This window comes from Hippocampus comes, unplaced genomic scaffold (assembly GCF_001891065.2).
Source record: "Hippocampus comes isolate QL1 unplaced genomic scaffold, H_comes_QL1_v1.1 scaffold518, whole genome shotgun sequence".
NCBI lineage: Eukaryota > Metazoa > Chordata > Actinopteri > Syngnathiformes > Syngnathidae > Hippocampus > Hippocampus comes.
In genome coordinates, this window is record NW_017804833.1 from 122,329 (window position 1) to 146,178 (window position 23,850).

Here is a 23,850-nt window from a genome sequence, read left to right on the forward strand (position 1 = left end):
CGTCATGCTTTTACGGCACTGGGCGACAGACACCCTGAACTGGTCGCCAGCCAATCGCAGGGCACACATAGACGAACAACCATCCGCGCTCGCAATCACACCGAGGGACCGTTTCGAGTGTTCAGTCAACCTGTCATGCATATTTTTGGAATGGGAGAGGAAACCGGAGTACCCGGAGAAAAGCCACGCAGGCATGGGGAGAACATGCAAACTCCACACAGGAACGCCGGAGCCGGAATCGAACCCTGCACCTCTGCACTGTGAGGCTAACGTGCTAATTTCCTATTGCTCATTGGCTAACAATAATGCTAACCATCACAAAGTGTTTATGAATGCTCTTATCATCACTCGCAGCAAAACAATGGAGACAAATCCGGCCAGCCGTTCGGCCTGCACAAAACCACTGTGGTGGAGCCGCCCACTCGATATCAAATTGGGGCCAATGTGGCCCCTGAACTTCACTGAGTTTGAAGGCCTGAATGTTCCAGTATTATTCGCGAGCGGGGCAGTAGGTTGTGGGGGTGGGCGGGCTCCTTCCCTGACAGCTCATCCACAGGTTGGCGACCCTGCCATCTGTATTTACCTTCCACGCACGCACGCACATTCTTTCTAATGAATACAGATCCACTTATGCAAGACACTGAAGCGAGAAGGTGTGCGTTGGGGATTAAAATGGTGATTACACAACGACTCGGCGCCCCCAACTTTAATTATTCTCCACGCTTGTAGTGCCTTGCATGCACTACATGCATGCATCATGCATGCATGGCGATTGGATTACTGTGGGGATTCCCTACGTCATTTTCCACGCTCGATGATCAGCTTGCAAGGAGACGCGTGCACGCGAACGTCGACGACACGACACCACCGGGAGGCCATCGCGCTTACCTTTGACGCAGAGGCAAAAAAAAAAAGAAACCCAAATAGCAGCAGGAGGATGAGGAAGGGATCACGCAGGTTCTTCTTCCCTGCTTGCAGCTCGTTATCCCCGCAGTCCAAATGAGGCGAGACGGGCGGGGTGCAGCGGCGGTAGGCGTGGGCCCCTCCCACACCCACGCGCGCATCCACCAGCGGCCGGGGAGAGTCACGTAGAGCCGGGATGGATGAATGACTGGATGGACGCACAGGCGGATGGGTGGATGGTGGTCCCCGACAAGCAGACCGCCAACCCCAAAAATATACCAAATAAGTGGCTCCTCCTACTGCACTTTTGCTGTGGTTCTGTGATGAGCAGGCATGCATGAAAACTTGACAGCGTTTTTGAGTGGCCACATTACGTCTTCAGGGGTTCCTGTGCACCGCGACTTGGAAAAAAAAAGCAAAAAAAAAAAAAAGCTGGTGCTTGCCGCAGAGCGCGAGGGAGGACGGTTGCCACTACAATGGCGCCCCCTGGCAGGCCATGTGGACGACGTGCAAGAACTCCATTTTTGCTTTTGATTTTCATGATTGAGTTGGCAAGTGTTTCATGTATTTGAAGTTTTTATTCTTTTTGTAATGATCATTTCTGATATTTCTTTTCCAATTATATTCTGGATTTTATCTACTTGTGGCTGGCAAAATGTACAACAATGTGGACCGGGTACATTTTTTTCGATACTTCAGACTAGGCACCGTGGGCGACCTATTAGCATGTCGGCCTTACAGTGCAATGGTCGAAGGTTCGAATCCGGCCTGCCTGTGTGGAGTTTGCATGTTGTGTGGCTTTTTTCAGGGTGTTCGGTTTCCTCCCACATACCAAAAACATGCGTGCTCGGTTAATCGATCACCTCAAATTGACTTTCGGTGTGATTGTGACTGCGAATGGTTGTCTCTGTGTGCCCTGCCATTGGCTGGCAGCCAGTTCAGGGTCAGGGTGCCTACTGCCCGAAATAGTGATTGTTTTTGTTATGCTAAATACTTGAAAGTGGTGCAACTTTGTGCAGCAATAATGAGGTTTTTTTTTTTGGTTAAACATTCATATGATAGTTTTCAGGCATTTGATTTTGTTCCATCAAAGCTCATCATGCAGCGATCATCAGTACAAAAACAACGCTGAAAGATACTCACTGACAACATTCATCATCATGATCAAAATATTGCATGATAAGCAGGAGGATACAATCTCAAAATGCATTTACAAGCAAACATTGGTCATCCTCATATCACGACATTCAGATATGCTAAGCAGATAAAGAAGCCAACAATCATATATTTTATCAACTTTAACAGGAGACAAGAGAAGCGTGATAAACTCTGGACTGGTCGCCAATCAGTCACTCGGCACATCTGGAGAAGCGACTATTCATTGTCCCGATGTAACGGCGCGTTGTTTTGGGCCCAAATTCAAACACCCAAAATCTCTATTGAAGACGCCAGAGTCGAGGTGGCCCATAGACGTCAATGATTGTTGGCCTAAACGCGCCCGGCGGCCGATGCGGGGTGCATCCCGCTTCTGTCACCAAATCAGCTGAGGCAGGCCCAAAACACGATGACAGCGATGCGCACGATTGTCATTTTCAGGTTCAGAGTCTTTGGAAGTTTATCACACAACTGCAATAAAACAATCCAACCAATATGTTATCGACGGTATTGCGTAACTGGCAGATGGGAGGAAACCATGAGTGGCGTGCTACCTCTTAGTCCATTTGTTTCCAGCCAGCATGAAGTGCTTGTTCCTGGAGTCTCTGTGCCTCCTGTGTTTGTATGGTAGCCTGAGCAGTGAGCTGAATGGGGAGGAGGGCTTGATGCTTCTCGCGGGTCCACTTCAGTCCCAGAAGAATGTCTTTCACTGCGGTGGTCCCATCCCTCCTGGATCCGGACGGTACTTTGACTCTCTCCGGGGAAGAGGTCTCACCCATTTCCAAGTGCCCCTGTCCTGGCACCGACTCCTACCATCAGGTAGATTCCGTGTCTTCTTCCCTTATTTACCTTTGGTATATCTTGGATGGGAGAACCGCAGCCAACATTCCCAATCCGCCCCCCAGGCCAACCCGGGCAGCCCCAACGAGCCGTGGTCAGCTGCTACCGGACCCTGCTGAACCAGATCTTGAGTGCGGGTCTCCAGCCTCTTGTCATCCTTCACGCATCCACAGTGCCAGAAGATCTTAAGTCACAGTTTGGAGGATGGGAAAGCCCAGAGCTGCGGGGGATGTTTGCCCTCTACGCAGAGTTTGCCTTTCAAGAGTTTGGGGAGTTGGCCCACTCCTGGGTGATACTCAGCCATCTGGGTGAGGTTTGGCGCGATGGACCACCACCACCCGATGAGACTTATCGGCAAGATCTCATTCAATTGATCCGGAATATTTACCAACTTTACCATCGTAGCTTTGGAGACCAAGGTGAGTCAGTAACCAAAATGGTTGACTTCCTGTTCAATTGTGTGCGCGGGTGTGAGAAACGTTTTCCATGTTATGAAAGACGTGTCCACCCAGGTAGACGGTTCGATGTTAGAATGGGGTGTGACACTTGGAGGATAGCTGAAGCTAACCCCCTTATCTGGATCCCAACCTCTCCTCTACTCTTCCATACTCACAGGGAAAGTTTCTGTTGGGTGGAGCGCAAGTGATAACGGGCTTCTTTCACCGATCCAAACTTCACTCACGGTAAGAGTCATCTGCTCTTTGTTTGCGCTCATCCTCGAAACCAGTTTCAGTCATGGTGCCATTCCAGTGCGATCGTGACCTGAGGGACACCAATTAGATTGAACTTTTGTCTCTGCCGTTTTGGATAGATGGACTTCCTGTCACTGCGTTTCGAGTCCAACTGTGCTTCCACGTTTAATTTGACTGAGGAGCTGACCAAGTTGAAGGTGCAGTCATTGTACAAAATTGTCCCTCCCGGACCTCTTTCCCTATAATTTTTTCTTTTGTGTGTGTCGTAGATGACCAGTCAAGATGTGCCCATCCTCATATACAAGATGACACTCTGTGATTGTGCTGACAGTCGCTTGCAGGTGCTCGGAAATGTCTTACAAGGTAAAAGTCATGAAAGGCTCTACGAGTTGTTTTGTAGTCACTGACGGCGTAGTGGTCCACTCGCCTGCCTTTTGTCCGGGCAGCGTGGGATCGGTTCCCGCTTAGTGACAGTGCGGATGTTGGTGCGAATGGTCATTTGTCTCTATGTGTGCCCTGCGATTGACTGGCGACCAGTACAGGGTGTAGTCTGCCTTTCGCCCAGAGTCAGCTGGGAGAGGCTCCTGCAGCAACTCCCGGGTGACCCTCTTCAGGATAAGTGCTGTTGAAAATGGATGGCTGGATGGATGGAAGTTTGTTATATATTGAGCTGTAGAAGTATTTGGATACCAGAGGGGGGGGGGAAAAGTGGATTTTCTGTCACGTGCCCCCTTGAAATGGACGTCAAAGTAGCCACTGAACAGACTTGGGAAACTCTATAGAGCACGGTGTAATAATCATCTTACGTCATTTCGCCACTTGTGTCCGAAAACATCAATGACAGCTCATCAAGTGTAATCCGCTTTCGATCGCGCCAATAATCATGAATCTCTTGAACTCTCGACAGTGCTCCGTGGCAACAGTATGAAAATAGAAGGATGTGACATGATGGACGTGTTAGGCACGATGGAGAAGGAGGATCTGCCTACCAGGTAACCCTTTGTACAGACAGGGTAGGCCAGAAGTTTCCATGCATAGGAAAATGTGTCATGTTCTCTATATGCTTTCAGGTTTCAGAAACTCGAGGTGTCTGGATATACTTATGGCCCATCCCGCATTGCGGGATTGCTGTATTTATTTGGGGGGGGATTCATGAAGGGCCTTTTGGGGGCCTAAATGTGACCGAAACCTCACAAACCTTTGCAGATGTCTGCATCCACCAGGAAATTAAAACTCAGTGGCGCCCTCTGAAAATAAATCAGCCACGGAGAGCAGTTTCTGCGATCCGACACAAAATTGGTCAGTCATGTCCATGAGAACAGCAGGCGCAATACAGGCTCAGGGGACCCGTGCCTGAAATATGACAGGCAGTGGTCCACGTTGGGTTCAATTCCAGACCTCGTACATCATGACGGGACACACAAAAACGTCTCACACACTTGTGCGGCAAAATCGAACAGGATGCCAGCAGTGTTTGATTTCCGGCAAAATTCCAGGCCTCATACTTGAACAAAGTCCCATAATGGACTTTGCCTAAATGCGCCCGATCGGAAGCAGACAAATGCTGGACAGATGGGCAACGCTAAAATGCCAAGCCTTTTAATCTGGGAACGGTATGCCGTCAAGGTTTCCTTGTTCAAAGGATACAGCGTGAAAAAGAAGCCCTGCTTGCAGTGTCAATGTGTTCCTTTGTGTTTTCTGTAGCACCGGCGTTCTTGGCAATTCCAGCGGAAAGACAAACAGTTACCAGACTGTCTGGGATAAATTTGGGGTCCAGCTTGAATCCGAACGTGACCTTTTCCTCAACGGATCCTTCCCCTCGGATTTCCAGTGGGCCACCTCCAGTGAGTCCTTCAAAGTGGAAGGAGGCTGGGCCGAAGGTGGGAAGGGAGAAACCATTTGGGATCGCTTCGGCCACGAAAATAAAGTGTTTGATAATCAGACGGCCGATCAAGCTTGCGACAGTTATCACAAGGTGGATTACGACGTCTACCTCCTGCGAGGCCTCCACGTCAACACCTACCAGTTTTCCATCTCGTGGGCCCGTGTTTTGCCCTCAGGCTACCGGAGGAGCCGGTCTCATAAAGGAGTGCTCTACTATCAAAAACTAATCGACGCTCTCATTGAGTCGGGAATACGACCGGTCGTCACCCTGTTTCACTGGGACCTGCCCCAGGAGCTCCAGAATCAGGGCGGATGGACAAACTCTTCCATTATTGAAGCCTTCAAGGACTACGCCGACTTCTGCTATTCCGCTTTCGGAGACAGGGTCAAGACCTGGAACACGTTCAGTAGTCCTTGGGTGGTGAGCTACGCTGGCTATGCCATAGGCAAGCACCCCCCCGAAGTCCAGGATTATGGGATGGGCTCCTACCAGGTAAGAGAAAGTTTTTTTTTTTGTTTGTTTTTTTTTACAATTTCAAACAGTTCCCAAGGTGTTGCAATGCACGGTTTCAGACAGTCAAAAGGTCAATAATACACAGTGGATGAAGAATTAACACACAATTTTATCCACTTGTCCAGCTCTGGCCTGAACCGTTCTGTCGCGCACAAATGCCCAATGTTGTTACGAGGAAGACCGGGGATGAAGCGGAGGTTTTGTGAGGAAGCCAGTGCTCCTCAGTATTCCTAATTTAGAACCTTTTTCATGTGAACGTGGCTCTGGATGTTTGTCCAGTGTGGGGGTGGTTGTGATGTCACAATCCGGCAACATTTAGACCGGCTGGCTCCCAAACACATTTTCTGAAAGCAGTATTGGATTAAAAAAAAAAATGACTGGGTTGTTGAATTTTAAACGTGACGACGGGTGGGCAGGCCCTCCAAAGATGTCTCGGGAGCTGGAAACATTTGAAATCATCTGTCGCTCCTTGCTCTTCCAGGTGACTCACAACATAATCAAGTCCCACGCTGAGGCCTGGCACGTTTACAATGACAAATACAGAAGCAAACAAGGCGGCGAGGTGGGAATCGCGCTCAACTCTGACTGGGCCGAGCCCTCGGACCCCTCCGGATATCGAGACGTGGAGGCGGCCTACCGTTCCCTGGAATTCACGTTAGGATGGTTTGCGCACCCCATATTTGTGGACGGGGACTACCCAGCAGCTCTGAAGAGTCAGATTGACAAAAAGAGCAAAGAGTGTCCTCATTCCAAACCTGCCTTTCTGCCAGGTTTCACTCTTGAAGAAAGTCGACGGATCAATGGAACAGCTGACTTTTTTGGACTCACCCATTCTACAATGCGGCTGATAAACAGCAGTGACGGAGGTTGCGCCGCGAGTCTGCAAGGCGTGGGTGACTTCCAGTCCCGTGTCCACCCATCTTGGTCTCCGACAACTTCGGACTGGATCTATTCTACACCCTGGGGACTGAGAAGGCTTCTTAACTATATCGCTGCGGAGTACCTAAAGATGAAAAAAGTACCTGTGTACGTAACAGGCAATGGCATGCCAACAGAGTATGGAGGGGACCCCCTAAATGACACCAGTAGGGTAGACTACTTAAGGAGGTACATCAATGAAGCTCTTAAAGGTTGGTCGCAGGAATTTCTTGACATATTTTTTGATTTATTTGCAGGGAAGCAGCCTCCCACGAGTAGCAGCCTCCCCCCAAAAACAACATCCTCCCTAAAGCCGTTTACAATTGTCCATGTTTGTAGTTAAAACCCCAAAACAGTCATAATCATCTCATGCTGACAACATTGACACTTTCGGTGTCCAGGGACTCCTTACAGGGGAGAACATTTTCCAAGGACCCCCCTCATAATCCTAATGCCAATTAATCATCACCACATGTGCCACTAAAAACCATAGGAATTGAAAAAAGTTCCCCGCCATAAGAAAAAAAGGCACATTATCTCGCTTTAAAAGGGTTGCTGTTTATTTTTGGGGGGTCGTACATTTTTGCAAAGTCATTTTGGCGAGTCCGATATTTTGAAATTTAAAAAAAAGTGTGTGTGTATATATATATATGTGTGTGTATTTTTATTTTAAATTATTTTAAAGTTGTCCACTTTCTTCGTCTCATTTTGTAGCAAGACTCCTTGATGGGGTGGATGTGCGCAGGTTCACCGTGCAGTCACTAATGGACGGATTTGAGGGGAGACAAGGCTACAGCCAAAGGTTTGGGCTGCACTACGTCAACTTTGAGGACCCAGACAGGCCGAGGACCCCGAAACAGTCGGCATACTTCTACTCACAGGTTATCAAACAAAATGGATTTGCTCTCAGTCTTCCAGATGGTTTGGACGTGAGGCCGACACAGTTCAAGCCTCCCTCGAAAGCATTACCTCCTTCAGAGGTTCCGTCTAAGTCCAAGGTTACGTGGGAGAGATTCTCCCATCAGTCCAAATTCCACCGCCAGACCTACCATTATGGCACTTTTCCCCGAAATTTCACCTGGGGAGTATCATCTTCCGCTTACCAGATTGAAGGTGCCTGGAATGCGGATGGGAAAGGAACAAGTATTTGGGACGTGTTTGCCCACAAACCAGGAAGTGTACCAGGTAACGCCAACGGAGACGTGGCCTGTGATAGTTACCACAGACTCCAGGAGGATCTCTACATGCTGCGAGCTCTAGAGGTGAAGTCGTATCGATTCTCCTTGTCCTGGTCCAGGATCTTCCCGACTGGTCTGCGAAGTTCCCTGAATCAAAAGGGTGTTGACTTTTACAACAGGGTCATTGATGAACTTCTGGTCAACGGCATCACACCGATGGTGACGTTGTACCACTGGGATCTCCCTCAGGAGTTGCAAAACTTTGGCGGCTGGGAGAATTCAAGCATGACCGACATTTTTGCAGATTTTTCCGATTTCTGCTTCTCCACCTTTGGAGACAGGGTGAAGTTTTGGTTGACTTTCAACCAGCCACACACCATCGCATGGTCAGGGTACGGACTCGGACGGATTCCCCCAAATGTTAGGCAGCCAGGAAGTGCACCGTATAGAGTGGCGCACAACCTCATAAAAGCCCATGCCAAAGCTTATCGTATCTACGATGAAAAATATCGCAAATCCCAGGATGGTCTAGTTTCGCTCGCCCTCGGTTCTGACTGGGTAGAACCAAAGGACGTCAACGTTCTTCGCGAAGTGGTGGCTGCCGACCGTGCTATGCAGTTTCAGTTGGGTTGGTTCGCCCACCCCATTTTTAAGAACGGCGACTATCCCGACGCGATGAAGTGGCAGGTCGGAAACAAGAGCGAACTCCAAGGTCTGGCGGAGTCCAGACTACCAGAATTCACAGAAGAGGAAAGGAAGTCCATCAGGGGAACCGCCGACGTGTTCTGCTTCAACCACTTCACCACAAAGACAGTAAGCCACGCCACGGCTCGGCTCGCGCCGCCGTCCTACGAATATGATCGGGATCTGGCAGAAGAAGAGGTTGGCGAATCACCAAGCACGGCCATCCAAAACCAGAGGGCTGTGGCTTGGGGCTTAAGGAGACTCCTCAACTGGGTCCAAGCCGAATACGGCGATCCAGAGATTTACATCACTGACAATGGGGTTGCTACGGACTCAAAGACAAAGTGGGATGACGCGGCAAGAGTGTTTTACTTCAAAACCTACATTGACGAGGCTCTCAAAGGTAACGTCAGCACTTTTTTCGTTTGACATCGTTTTGATAGTCAGAGAAAAGGATGGTGCAAAGGTGAGCGGAATAAAAATCTTGAAATCTGGCTTTCCGCATAATTTCCTCGATGTTGCCAGCGTACGATCTGGACGGCGTGAAGCTGAGAGGCTACACGGCCGCCTCTCTCATGGACTCATTCGAGTGGCTGGACGGCTTCAAAGTGGGATTTGGGCTGCACCACGTCGACTTCCAAGATCTGAACCGCCCGAGAACACCCAAGTACTCTGCTCATTTCTACCATCGAGTGATCAAGGACAACGGATTTCCCACGCCAGAGGATGAAAAAATACTTTATGGAAATTTTGCCAAAAACTTCATCTGGAGTACTGCAACAGCATCATATCAGGTAATGTCAAAAAGCAATATGTAGAACAAACGTTTGGGTGTTTTCCACTAATGGGAAAATGAAGCTTCAAATTTTCGTCATGAACCAGTTGGATTATTTTTTTTTTACTCCCCATTGTGGCACTGTTGGTTTAAATCAATGGTAGGTCGGTGTGCTTTCAGCTCAATATTCAGCAAAGCGTGCCATCTCAAGAAGCCCAAAAAATGGTGAAGGAACTTTGAAGCTTCATTTCGAACCGGTTGTATTTTGTTTTGTTTTTTTACTCCCCATGATGGCACTGTTGGTTTAAATCAACGGCAGGTCGGTGTACTTTCAGCTCAATGTTCAATAAAGAGTGCCATCTCAAGAAGTCCCAAAAAATGGTGAAGGAACTTTGAAGCTTCATTTTTCTCATCACTAGTGTTTTCCTGAAGTTTCATACTGACTGCTTCTAGATCGAAGGAGGATGGAGGGCCGATGGAAAAGGTCTGAGCATTTGGGACAGGTTCGCCCACACGCCTCTCCGAGTGTTCAATGACGATAACGGCGACGTCGCCTGCGACAGTTACAACAAAATAGACGAGGATGTTTCCATGTTGAGGCAACTCAAGGTGACGCATTACCGCTTCTCCATATCCTGGCCGAGGGTTCTTCCCGATGGCACCACCGACTACATCAACGAAGCTGGACTGAGTTACTACAGTCGCTTGGTGGACGCCCTGCTTGATGCCAACATCCAACCTCATGTATGTAGTACTGCAAGTAGACATGAAAGTATACATACGCATATTATTCCGGTGAAAGGACACCTTCATCTCGCAGCGTCATTTTATTCCCCCTTTTCAGTGCGGCCCGAGTACTCTATGAGTTGTTTTTGGCTTTGAGTCAAGCCGTCGTCCGTTATCGTCCGTGTTGCTAGGTCACTCTGTACCACTGGGACCTTCCTCAAGCTCTGCAGGACATTGGCGGCTGGGAGAATGAAACCATTGTGCTCAAATTCCGGGATTATGCCAACCTCATTTTCAGACGCCTCGGTCACAAAGTCAAATTCTGGATTACCATTAATGAACCGTACAACATCGCCAATGTGGGTCACGGGTACGGAGCCGCTGCACCAGGTAAAAACACACCCTACGCCAAATGAAAAGACATTTCTCTCCTTAAGATCAATATGACAAACTCAGAAGATTCGATGCGGCGGCAACTCAAAAGCAAAATCAAAGCAATGCGGCGCTGCCATCTACTGGTGCCTGTTCATCATGATAGTTATGTCGACGCTTGAGGTTCACAGACGAGCGGGCCACGAGCCTCTTCGACGCCTACCTGTTGAAAAAGGCACTTGCTGAGTAAACAGGTGGAGTCCAGTTGACAAATATCAACATCCCCAGCAGTGAATGATTCAGTCATCCGATGAAGACGGGCTTTTAAGATATGTTTTGACATTGTGAAAATATGACCTTAATTACTCTCCAGGGATTAGTTTCCGGCCGGGCACATTGCCGTACATCGTGGGCCACCACTTGCTCAAAGCTCACGCCGAGGCCTGGCACCTGTACGACGACGAGTACCGCAGCAAACAGGGCGGGATCATCTCCATCACCATCAATTCCGATTGGTCGGAGCCCAGAAACCCGTACAAGCAGGAGGACGTCGACGCCGCCAGGCGTGTGGTGCAGGTACCGTGTTTCCTTTTCTCCATTATTCTTTGAAGCGTATCCGCACGAGGGCCGCGGGCATGGTGGGGCCTATCTCAGCCGTCTTTGCGTCTTCGGCTCATAGAAAGACTGGAAAATGTCCGCAAGAGGTAATGTGTGTTTTTCCATGTGACCTGCGATTGACTGGCGACCGGTCCGGGGCATAGATCGCTTCACGACACAAAGACATTCATGTTATTGCAGTTCTACATTGGCTGGTTTGCGCACCCCATCTTTAAGGGAGACTACAGCGATATGATGAAGACCATCATTCGAAAGAGAAGCCTGGAAGCGGGCCTGCCCAAATCTCGGTAATCTCAGCGTCTTTGTTTCAAATGTATCAACATTTAGCAGGCTGATCGCTCGGGGTGTCTTTCTCCAGGTTGCCGGAATTCACCGCCAAAGAGGTAGAAAGAATCAAGGGCACTTACGATTACTTTGGATTCAACCATTACACGACCGTGCTGGCCTTCCCCGTGGACTTCGGGAACCTTCAGCATTACGATGCCGATCGGTAACGCAACCCCGGCCGGCTTCATTCGCCTAGGTTTTGCCCGCGTCTCCCTTCTTAGGCGCTAACGTCAGAAAGCCTTGTCCGATTGTCCCAGAGGCGCAGGGACAATTGCGGATCGCACCTGGCTGGATTCGGGCTCATCCTGGCTCAAGGTCTCGCCGTTCGGATTCCGGAGGATATTGAACTTCATTAAGGAGGAATATGGAAATCCTCCGATTATCATCACTGAGAACGGTATCTCGGAGCGAGGGCCCGTGGATTTGAATGATCTCCACAGGAGCCACTACTACGAAAAGTACATCAACCAGCTTTTGAAAGGTGACCAACCGTGGCAACAATCCAGTTTGCTTTTCAGATCGATGCTTGTGGAGGCTCTCAGTCGTACAGGAAAGTTCCATCGTAGAAAGGGTTCCGTCAGTCGTCATCTGTACCTGTGGGTTTTCAGATCGAGAGAGCTCACACAACCGTAATGTTCTCCTAGCTTATGTGCTGGACGGCGTGGATATTCGGGGCTACACGGCTTGGTCGTTGATGGACAACCTGGAGTGGGCCACGGGATTTTCAGAAAGGTTCGGCCTCTTCTACGTCAATCACTCGGACCCCAAACTTCCTCGGGTGGCCAAGACCTCCGTGGCCACCTACGCCACCGTCATCGCCTGTAACGGATTCCCAGACCCGGCCACTGGGCCCCACGAGTGTCTCAACCACGAGGTGGAAGGTGCGTTCGATTGTCGGCCGGGCAATTGCCGTATACGTATCGGCAACTCAGCATTGACTCCAAGAGTATTTGGAACGGCGGGCTCCATTCCTGTTTGCGTCGTATACTGAATACATTTCGATGTCGCTGAGTTGTTGGCTCGGGCCAGAGCTCGGCAGTCAACCACGTGGTGGTGGCGCCGGTTGGAGACCCAAGTTGGGTGGCCGGCGCAGAAGCACTAACGTGACATAGGCAAACAACCGTTCACAGCCGCGGGCAAGACTGAGGTACTTTGTCTGTCTTCTTCTCGACAGGGACGACAAGTGCGCCCGGCACGCCTCTTCCACCCGTCGCCCCCGTCAACTTCTTGGGAATCACGCTCTCTGCTCGAGATGCCGAGATCGGCCTCAACACGCTGCTTGCTCTTCTCGCTGTCGCCGCCATGCTTGGTGTCGTTTGCTCATCGTTTTATTTCTTGAAGACAAGGAGACGTTTCGAGGAAAGCCGACCTATTCGATTGACGCCGAATAATGAATAACGTTTGTGATCTACCGTGTACCAAGGAAATCCTGGTTTCAACTTTGGAGCGGCCGGTCGAGTACGTAGGTCGTCCTTCCTGTTAGTTCATTTTGACTTCAAGTTCAAAGCTTGAAAACTTGGCCCGGAAGTCACGAACGGCTTCTTCCCAACCATAGACAATTTAGTCCTCAAATAATGAAACAAATAAACCAACGGTAAAGCGCTGAGGTTTTTATTTTGTTTCTTACCAGAAATACTTGAGAAACAAAGTTCACTATTTATTGCATTTGGCGTAACAAAAACAATTGCTACTCAGCTACTTCACAGCAATTGACTTGTAAAATAACGCTGGTCCCAAACGACACACTTACACAGTATCTCAATCTCTAGCTTATGTTCACTGGAAAACATGGAGACCAGAACTATCTTCAATTCAAGTAACGCCACAGAACTGCTGGAGGTCAAACTTTGACATTCCAAATTCAAAAACACGACATGTCAAAACAACTTATCCGTCTCCTATAGGTGCTCCAAAATTAGGAGTAATTCAGGGAAAAAAAAATAAATCTCTCTCTCTCGAGTTTGGCTTTAAAGGTCCCCTGGAAAATTGCCAAATGACCCGAGAATGGCAGCTTAAAACGAACGTGGCAGACTTCGATTCAGGAATGGCTTCTTGAAACGTTTTTGTGGGTCTGCTCACATGAGACGAGCCAACCGAATTTGATGTTGCCATGTGAAAGCGCTCTCGGGAGTGTGAAATGTTTTCATTCAACCCTGACACTACATTCACCGGTCCATCAAACGAAAAAAAATGCAGTTTCTGTAGAAATTGTGTACGAATGCGTATGAGCGGACGCTAAATGGAAATTGCAATGGATGAATTGTTGAAATGTGTACAATTTGAGACTGGGAAGGTTGAAATCCTTTGAGGAACGTGGAGGGAACAGAAGGACAAAAAAAAGGACAGAATTTAAGGGGTGGCTCTTCGGCATTCAGATGATGTTCCTGTTTTTTTTCCCCCCACAATGCAGTACAAGAGGGTTTTCCAGTGTTTTCAGAATGTCTCCTAACAGCAGATCCACGAGACCCAAAAAGTCACTCGGTGCATTCAGCTATCTCGGCTCCGTCCACGAGAAGGGTGTGAATGAGTCCGTCCCGTCGCTTTCCGCTGCTCACCGCCTTGACGCAGCAGTTGTGCTCGCCCAGGGTGAAATGAGTTTCGGTGCCGTCGTCCACAAACTCGCCCTTGGAGACGGCAGAGGACGCAGTGAGAACATGCACATTTGTCAAGTCGGCTTGCTGCCTGACCTCCTTTGCCGAGCGATTCCGTTCATTTGCTTATTGTCTCAACTCAACTCAAGTGTATGTCGAGAGCACTTGGAAAAAACCAACGCTGTCTACAAAGTGCTGCACGTGGAGCAAAAAGAACAATAAAACAATAAATAAATAACAGTAGAAAGCACAATAACAGGCAAACTAAAATTCAAGTCTCATGCCGACTCAAAAGCCAAAGAATAAAGATGACGAGGTTGAAAGATGGACAGCGAGGGGGCTTGCCGAACGTTCTTTCCAAAGAGAGACAAAAGGCTCCGTCCCCTCTGAGTCTCCGCTTAGTTCTCGGAAACTCTCCTAGTGTCCGTTCCGCAGACCTGAGGCACCGGGCGGGTGCGGAGGAGCTCCGAGAGGTCAGGTGGAGCCAGACCATTTCAAGATTTGAAAACAAATCAGGGCATTGTAAAAAGAACTCTAACATGAGTGAAGGGATGCCAGCGTCGCACTGATTTGCTCCCTCTTACGAGTAGCAGTCAAGAGGCGAGCGGCGGCATTCTGGACCAACTGCGGACGCTTTATGGAGGATCGACTGACTCCAAAGTCAAGTTGCGTAACAGTCATCGGGGCCGAGATGTGACGCGGGCATGAATGACTGTTTCAAAGTGAGGCTAGACTTGAGCCAGCTGCCTAAGACGAAAGAAGCTTAGACTTAACAACAATTGCACTTACGGCAGTTTCAATCTTCTGTCCATTACACCAAACATCCATGGTGTCTTTCTCTGCAAGGCAAGGAAGGCAGGCGACAGAAGGCAAAAAACAAAGTCAGGTTTTCATGATCGATTGCTGAGAAGTCGTCGTCGTGTGCGACCTGTTTCCTGACAGTCGGCTCACTTTAAGATGGATTCACCATCAGCGCAAAATGCTGTGCGCCTGAAAGCGTCGAAACATCAATGCTGACTCAGCAGCCAGCTCAAAATAATAATTTGCTTTTTGGGGGGCGGGGGGTGCTCATAGCATGGTGTACACAAACACCAAAATATGCACGTTGACACACAAAACGAGTTGTTCCCCCCCCCACCCCCCTCCTTTTCTCTCTACATCCCTTGAGGTCAACTTGGGACCTGTCCGCGGTTACCGGTCAATTGCAATCGACATACTGGGCACCCTCGGTCGAGGTCAATCAGCGCTGCAATTCAGTGATTTCTGTAAGAAAATGTGAGCAGTCGCGAGCAAAAATAAATCAATAAAAAGATCAACGGGCACCACCCCAGCGGTAGCGGTTAGGAGGAGAAACTCACCCAAGACCACCCTGGAATCCATCCCGTCCAGGTTGAGGAGCCAAGTGCTGGTCACCTTGGCCCTGTTCTCCAGGTACTTCTTGAGACTCTTGCCGTTGATGTCCAGCGTGTACTCGTAGGCGAAGCCGCTGACTGCGTCGATGTTGATGGTGGCTTTGGCGTCCAGCTTGCCCACCGCAAACGTCTCCTTGCCCACCAGCTTGAACATCCAGTCCCGCCTCAGCACCTCCTAGGAAAGCCAAATTCAAGGGGGCATATGACTTACAGGTAACTCTTTCACGGCTTTAGTTTGCGATCAAGTGTGCATTTCCTCCCATAAAGTCTGGAATGAAACGAGCAAGACAAAGTTTTGTGGGCTGCCTACTTCTGAAACGGCATCTCTGCGACGTCACAAATTGGCCACACTGCAGAACGCTGCCCGCACTAATCAACAGTTGTATGTGATGAAGCCCCGCAGGTGAAAACGCTCTCATCGCTTTCATGTTTTCTCCTCCTACACAGTGGGCTCCGCTTCCAGTGGTTGAGTCTGCACACCGAGTTGCAACACCTGATCGCCGAGGCAACACAAGCCTGATTCGCCATTGGCCCAGGGTGAGATAGGACCGCCCCTTCAAAACAGGCCGTAATCCTTGATCCTTGCGCTATTTGACAAAAGCAGGTTCCATAGACACCTGTTTTCAAAAGCGAAAAATCCCACTATGTACCTTTCCGTCGACGTAGATGACCCTCTTGCCGGTGGTGGTGCCGTGCTCGAAGGCGATCCTGTGGACCCCGTCGCTCAACGCGACGTCCCATACGGCAGCGAGGTCGCCGGACATGCTCGCTGCTGCCGCTGCCGCTACTGCTGACGACCACAACACAACCTTGGCGAGGGCTTCACTTCACCCTGGACGTCATAGAGCGAGCTAAAGAACGAAATTAACGCCGGCAAAAGAAACGCGGCGAACAGCAACAAGGATTAAGAATCCTGCGAGTGGTTGAGGTTGGTTTTCAGTGTCATTTGAATTTCCAGTGTCGATTTGTTTCCTTTAAAAATAAAAGTAAACGCAACCTCGCGCAGACAACAGTAATCCTTACTGTTCTTTCGTTCATGTCCAACAAACTTATTATTGGTATTGACAGAACTTTTAATATAAAATGGATGCGCATTGATCAGTTTTCGCTCCAGGCAGCCTGTAACTACATTTAATTTGAAACATAACCGGAAACACCAGTGCATGAACAGCCTTCAACACCGGAATCTTTGTTGTTAGCTTTTACCGGTAGCTAACGTCAGTGTGCATGCCCAGAAATTGTTTTTTTAAAAACAATAATTTGACTTGGGCTTTTATCTTTTGGAAATTACCTTAAATATCTGGCGAGATGGGCTCAAGCAAGTATTTTCGACTTTTCGACAATAGTTTGCGACGTGAGCTCGAGCTACATGCTATTCTGTAACCATAGCAACGAAACATCCGCCCACGTGTAAGCCTGGCCCCGCCCCTTTGAGTGGAACGCGGGTTTAAACAATAGAATATCGATTTGTCCATGGCTAATTTACTTGTTTTATCGCAACAGTGTTGGTCAGCAAGTGGGCTTGGTTTTGTCTACTGGACAGTACGGCACATAAAAAATGTTGCTTGGAGTGTTTTAGTGTTGCATTTCCTTCTTCAGCCAGGAAGGGGCAGTAGTAGATGACTCATGTTGGCTTTGCAGTCGAGCAACTTGACCATTTTTTAAAATCTCTCATCAACATTCTTACCCACAAAAATGCATTCGGGAACGGACGCTGTACATAAATCGTTGAAAGTGAACTGAATGACAGCAGAAATCGGAATTATAGCCAAAACCAATGACATATTGCTTCAAATGGCCTCAAGGATCAAGCCGTGCTGCAACATTTTTGTCTGGTGGGGAAATCATGTTGGACTCACATTTTCATACATCTGTGTTATTTTCTTTCTTCCTTCCCTTTTACTGTCCTCCCTTGCATCCTTCCTAACTTCCTTGCATGAAGTTCATTTGTACAAAGTGTGTCCGTGCCCTTGGCGCGCCGCGTGTACTTGGAGTGTGGTTTGGGCGTGACTCAGCCAGAGCATGTAAACTGAAGGAGGGAGCCGCATGAACGTCACTGGATTATTATTATTCTTTTTTTGTAACCCTTGCTCATTTCATTCCAGCACTTGGGACATGTCCACTTGTCTCACGCGGCCTCGCTGTTTTGATTGTACGAAGGAAAGCAAGGATCTCTTTTGTTTGAAAACGGGGCCAAGTTACAGTGTTTGCCTTTGTTTCTGTGCTTTTGATGGCAAGAGATTAAGTTTGTGGACACAGCGCAGAAAGGTCCTGCCTATGTATTGTGGCTGCTCGGTGGCGTTTGAAAACAGTTCCTGTTTTTCTCGGAGAAGGTCTTCTTCGTCTTTGTGGCACCTCGCACTGGACATTTCGAGTGTCGTCTGCAAATGTTATCGGCGTTGCATCGTTGTTGTTTCTGATATGTGAAGCACACTGAATGTCCAGGTGTGAACGGTTGTTTGTTTCTCCCGACACGTTTTTGGCGACTAGTCCGGGGTGTGTCCCGGTTCTTTTATTTCAATGCATGCAATGGCATAAAGCTGTAGACTCATTTTCAGGGCCTTCATTCAGAAGAAGGTGCAACGGAGACGGGCTGGCCGGCTTGCATTGCACTGGCTTTGACCCCCCCCCCCCACCCCCCCGCTCTGCTGCATTTAGGTGAGTCGCAATCACGGTCAACCACGTTTGCCGACGGCGGCATTTCCCGGCCTCCCAGCCGAGGCTCAAATAAGACGTGTGTAAAGCAGCCATGGAAATGTGCAGTGGCGTGTTCCTCCGTCCAAAACAGAAGACGGCTTGTGGAGGAGAAAAGCCCAAAGGTATCAGTGTCACTCGCACAAAAGCACTCTTGAGGCCCCTGCCGCTTGCTGGCGTTCCTGTCAAATCAGCCAACACAGCTGGCTCTTGGTTGGAAGGCCGCACGGACAAAGATTGGATAATCAGGTATTTATGGCACGGAGGGCAAAATGCTCCCGGGTGTGACCCGCATAAAAGTTGCTCGCTCGTCGGGCTTGATTTGCAATGACGTCGGCTTTCTTGGTCATGAGCTCCGCTTTCTGATTTTTACGCGCTTTATAGTTGGAGCTCGTTCGAGGTTTACGAGCAGTGAAATGAACGGACGGCCAAAAACACAAACGCCGTCGTGAGCTGGGGCCGACGCTGTCATTTTATGATCCCAAACAAAAAGACGAATGTGGCCAACGTGCGGTATGTTCAGGAGCAATATTCCATCGGAGGGACAGCGCTTGCCTGGAGCACCCGAAGCCAATTCATCCATCGCAGGCAGCGCATAAACACAAGCCCGCTCACGCCTACGTCGAAATGTCGAGATCCGTTCTCGGTGAGAGAGAAGCCGAGTGACTTGAAGATGGACGCGCACCGAAAAAAAAACCCCAAACTCTCAAAGATTAAATGCAAGTGACGCAAGGTGTATTAAAAAGCGAACTTCAACGGCGCTGTCGGCGGGGACTCTTTCGCACGCCACTAGAGGGAGCCTCGCTCCGATTTCAAGATGGCAGCGTGGCACATGAAGCTCAAGTCCAACAAGGGCAAAGGGAAGAAAGCGTTCCGCCCGTCCTGTCGGCAGCCTGCTCCAACTGGTATTTTGCGCTGAGTCATCTGGGCCCGTTGGAACGAATAGCGAGTCACTAATCACCGACATGCTGTAGGTGTGACAAGAACAATTTCGAGTCACAAAGTGCCTCTTTGTCCCTCAGCTCGCTTCTGGTGTATACTCGGCCAGCCTCTCAGTACTCATTCTGAGTAGAATGAGCGCACCTTTTGATTGAAACGTGTTAATGGCGTTGAGGAGGAGCGCTTGAAGTCTTTTCACTCGCCTTCGTACCATTCTTTGAGAGTCGGCGTGCCGCCCCATGATCAAGTCGCGTCACGCATGGTGGAAATCTCCGGAACCTTCCGGGAAACATGTCCCAGGGGAAAGAAAGCCTCCACGCCTTTCCATTTGCAGAACTGCCCCGAGGAGCAAACGTTTTCGGGGGCATCACACCAGAGACGGCGCTTCGTACGCTGCCCACGTTTGACAATTAGCATGCGGATCGGTGCGTGTGGCGCAGGAAGCGGAGACGACGCCAAAGAACCCCCGCAATGCGCTTTCACTGTCAACAACTTCAGCAGGAAATCAAGTATGTGCTGCATATCGCAAGCTTTCACAGAAGCACAACAATGCAGCTCTGCTTACCCTTCAGTTTTGTATTCAGTTTTATTGTACTCAAGACAATAAAAATCATTTTTACGTTTTAGAGGCCGCGCCGGTGAATTATTGTGCGGGTTCATGCATGCGGCGAACACAAATTCTCCCCAAGCGCCGCGAGCAATCCCGGATGTGCCGCTACTCCGAAGCTAACGCTAATGTTTGCGTCTGACAAAACGCAGCGCAGCTCTGCTAACCTGACGACTCTTTGACGTTCTGGATTCTCCGACAGTGTCGTGAGCGCATTGCGATGAGGCAAGCGGCTCCCATAAAGACAGCAAAAGCATTTTCACTCGTGGAGGCAGCGCTTCATCACCTCTTTCCATAAGACGCCGCCGGAAAACTGCCCAATATGTGCAGAAACATGCACACTAAGCTTTTATCTTTTTTTTTTTTTCGTGAAGTCACCAAGACAGCAGGTCTTCAAAAGCAGAAGTTGCACCAGTAGCCACGGGAGATGAACCCAGAACCCTTTGTCCTTCTCTAGCGTGTTCGAATTGCCCAAGTGCCTCGAAACTCCATTCATGCAAAACGCTGACTGGCCAGAATGACCGCAAACAGCGCAGGAGTGACGACCGTCAAAACCGCGGTCAACCGCCAATAGTATTTTGCGGCGGATGCGTTCTTAGCCTTGAGCAATCTCGTCACGGGACGCGTCACCCACCCCCCTTCCAAAAAAACAAAAAAACAAACTTGTCTTCTGTGCTGATGAAGGCAGCACACAAACTGGCTATTCTTGTTTGTACAAGTCATGTTGTTTGTATCCAAATGGATCCGATCTAAATTGATTTCCAAACATGAAGGGCTCTGTCGTTAGTCAAAATGCAACTCAGTGTGGGATGCCTTGGAAAACGCCAAGTATTGTTGACATCGGACGGAATGGATGGCGCGTAACAATGTCGACAGGTCGGAAGTCGATGATCTGCAAAGATCGTAATAATCTTTTTTTTTTTTCCCCCCGCGGGAAAACAGATCAACAAATAAGATTTGTGAGCAAAGATGCCTATTTGTCACAAGTGGCTGTCAAAGGTATTTTACTGAGTAAAAATGCAGACTTTTTTAAGGGGTGGGTGGGTGGAAAAACCGATTATTGTCGTTGATGTTTGGGGAGAATTCCACTCCTGCAACGTTCACCTTTCAAAGTCCCGATTTCACGTCATTCATTTTCCATTGGCCGATTTCTGCTGGCAACGAACGCCTTGAGAACGCCAACTTTGTTATCACGACTTGATATTGCCCACAAAATTGCGAAAAGGCCTTCGTGACGACCAACCGCGCGTAGCGAAATGCCGCCGCGACCTTGCTTCTGAACAAAATGGATGGGTGTGGGATTCCCCTCCGTTGCTGAGCAACGCCACCGATCAACTCGGTACGATGTGGTACTTCCTGCCGTCGCTCACGGAGGCACGGGCGTGCTCTGAATACAAATCTGACTGTCTGTCAAGGCGGGAACTCTCTGTGACTTTGGAAAAGGGGAGTCTCCCGGACAAAGTTCAGCCGAGACGACGGGAAGGGATGACGGGTGGCTTCGTCTGCGGCACCGAGTGACATTTGCCGACGGAATGTTTTCAGAGATGAAGTACGAATGCACCACAGATCGTTTTTCCCTCACATCCACGCATTTGTCAATGACAATACTTATATCAAGTAAAAATTGGCGACATTAAAAAACAAAGACCGTGAAGAGAGTTTGAAAGCTGCACCTGTGAGGTTTTTATATTGAGTCCCCCCCGCCCCAAAAAAAAAAACGTGGGCGCTGCCTCTCCAGTTGACATGCCGAAAGCTACAAAGCACGACGGGCTGGAAAACTGCACGGCCGCTCGGCCTCTGTCAACGTGTCCAATTTGTTTTTTCGCCGAGCGACTCGCTCAGCGCCGCGTCGGCGGCCTCGACCGACTGTTGTTTCCGGAGTCTGGCTTTATTTGGGCGTGCCAGCGCCAAGGCTTCATCCGCACCAAACCGCCGTTGCTCCTCTCGGATGGGCCGGGCGCCCTGGAATGCGAACCGACAATATTTAGCAGCTGCGTGCCGAATAAACACAGGTCTGGGGCTCCCAGAGAGCCGGCTCTTTTCCCAGCATCCCGTTCTCAAACGGACAGGACAGCGGCTCTCCAGGACCGGACTCGACGCGGGTCCGCCGCATCGGTTTTTCCCTGTTTTTACGGATGCGGTGGAACCTCTTAAGTGGTTCCATGTGTTTTGTGTGTGCGTGCGTGTGCTCATTTTTAAATGTTTCTCAAGCATCAAACATGAAAAGGAGTCAAGTGAAAAACAACAAAACGCCCAATGTGGATCGGAAAAAGGGATTTTTTTTATTTTTACTTTTTTACCCCGGCCTATCCAGTTTGCCTGCTTCATCATGCAGCAAGGCGGCTCGCCGGCGTAACAATCGGTGACGCAGAAGAGTCGGTTTGCCGCCTGTTGTGCCCTTTCACCAACGCCACCTTTCCTGTTCTGTCCTGTCCTGTCCTGTCTTGTCTCATCCACCACTCGGCGCACCGCCGACCTCGTTCCACATCCGAATCAAATCCGAGCCCTGTGTAACATTCATGTTGTCTTTGCTAACAGAGCGGGCGAAAACTTGTCGCCGCTCATCTTCGCGCAAATTTTTCGTGGGAATTCTTTCAACAGCGGCGGTGTTGCAAAATGGCCGTCCCAAACCGGACTTGAGTCATTGAAATCACGTTGACAGGCCAAAGGCTTGAAATTGATGTCACCAGCGGACAAGCGGCGTCATCGGAGCTTCCCAGCTGTTTTCAATACGCAGAGCTGGTGGGAATGGCGGTGGGAGGGGCTGCGTATTTGTCGTGGTGAATCTTCGGGACTGTGGATGGTTTCCAGTCATTTTGTTGACTTGTGTTGCGCCGAACTTTCAGCAATCATTCGACAACATAGAATAAGCGTGCAGTGGCCTTTCTTTCCACCGGAGTCATTATTTCTCGTTGCTCCCTTTACGTTGTACTGCATTACATTTTTTTTGGGGGGGGGGGGTCACGTGAGTTGGAATTCTCTTTTTTTCCACAGCGGGGATCTCCAGGCTGAGCGTTTGTGTGTTTTGTTCCCTCCCCCCTCTGCTTGCCGAGCCAATGGAGTCCGCGTCCCAGCATGGGTAGACATGTCACTTAGTCCTGCGTCCCTTCATATTTTCCGGCCCGGACAATCGTGACTCAGCGGCTCCAAGCCCGCTCCGTCCACAGGGAAACGATGTGTCATTTACGCCGGAGTCTCCCGGAAAGGAAAGTCGATGTCCGAGCCGCGTGATGGGATCTCCACTTGGCTTTGCGTTTCAAATTCACTCGGTTGGCGCGGCAAGCTTCTTCCCAGCCCGGTGACGCCGCGGTCGCTGACGGCTGCTTCACAATCGCACCCCGTCGTTGCTGAATCCATCCTCCTGACTGGCAATCGCCACTTTTGGTTGACTCTTGGGCGCACTTTGCTGAGGATTAAAAAAAAAAAAAGGGCAAGAAATGTGTACAAAGGGCACAAGGAAATCCAATGACGCTGGCGCCTTGACGAACAAGCGGCCTGACTGAGGGGAAGTCCAACGGACGATGTTTTTGCTTTGACTTGCGAGATCTCGTCTCTGGACTGTAAATAACACCCCCAAAATGTCACTTGTGCGAGAGACAAGGGCTTACTGTTCAAGCAGTTCACAATTTCTTCACAAAATACGGCCTCTTTCGACAGCAAAACGTTTCTCTTTTTTTTTTTTTTCTCAACCCGCCTCGTGAGAGACAACAACTCAGAGTGCAATGTTGCAAACCCTCTGCGCCAGATGTGGATGGCTGTGGAGTTGAGTAACGTACTGCTCACGCACGCACAGCCAACTGTGTGTGTGTGTGTGTGTGTGTGTGTGTGTGTGTGTGTGTGTGTGTGTGTGTGTGTGTGTGTGTGTGTGTGTGTGTGTGTGTGTGTGTGTGTGTGTGTCAGAAATGGCAAGTTTCCCTTCATTCTTCTTGAGAGCCGTGAAACTTCTTTTTCATTCCCGCCTGAGTGTTGCGGACGAGTCGTGTTTGAGTACGGGGGACGCGTTGCAAGCTGCAAAGATACG

General features: G+C 49.5%; 2 protein-coding genes across 3 annotated transcripts; one reads left to right on the plus strand and one right to left on the minus strand.

Annotated features, from left to right (window-relative positions):
* The first annotated feature begins 2,069 nt into the window (after positions 1-2,069).
* LOC109515508 (lactase-phlorizin hydrolase) lies at positions 2,070-13,186 on the plus strand. 2 transcript variants are annotated; one of them, XM_019869353.1, is made up of 18 exons: positions 2,073-2,877; positions 2,964-3,317; positions 3,514-3,581; positions 3,710-3,787; positions 3,860-3,953; positions 4,498-4,582; positions 5,295-5,967; positions 6,470-7,118; positions 7,621-9,171; positions 9,294-9,562; positions 9,997-10,287; positions 10,461-10,659; positions 11,015-11,217; positions 11,440-11,546; positions 11,618-11,749; positions 11,844-12,067; positions 12,231-12,467; positions 12,761-13,186. In XM_019869353.1, exons 1-18 carry the CDS (start codon positions 2,640-2,642, stop codon positions 12,982-12,984), a joined length of 5,676 nt encoding a protein of 1,891 aa, XP_019724912.1. In that variant the 5' UTR covers positions 2,073-2,639; the 3' UTR covers positions 12,985-13,186. The 2 variants fall into 2 exon arrangements, 1 of the variants encoding a protein (XP_019724912.1); XR_002168199.1 differs by lacking the exons at positions 10,461-10,659; positions 11,844-12,067; positions 12,231-12,467; positions 12,761-13,186 and having other exon boundaries at positions 2,070-2,877; positions 11,618-11,706.
* faima (Fas apoptotic inhibitory molecule a) lies at positions 13,182-17,101 on the minus strand. Its single transcript, XM_019869368.1, has 4 exons — positions 16,240-17,101; positions 15,536-15,764; positions 14,967-15,016; positions 13,182-14,210 (listed from the first exon to the last, which is right to left on the minus strand). Exons 1-4 carry the CDS (start codon positions 16,351-16,353, stop codon positions 14,061-14,063), a joined length of 543 nt encoding a protein of 180 aa, XP_019724927.1. The 5' UTR covers positions 16,354-17,101; the 3' UTR covers positions 13,182-14,060.
* Positions 17,102-23,850: the final 6,749 nt, after the last annotated feature.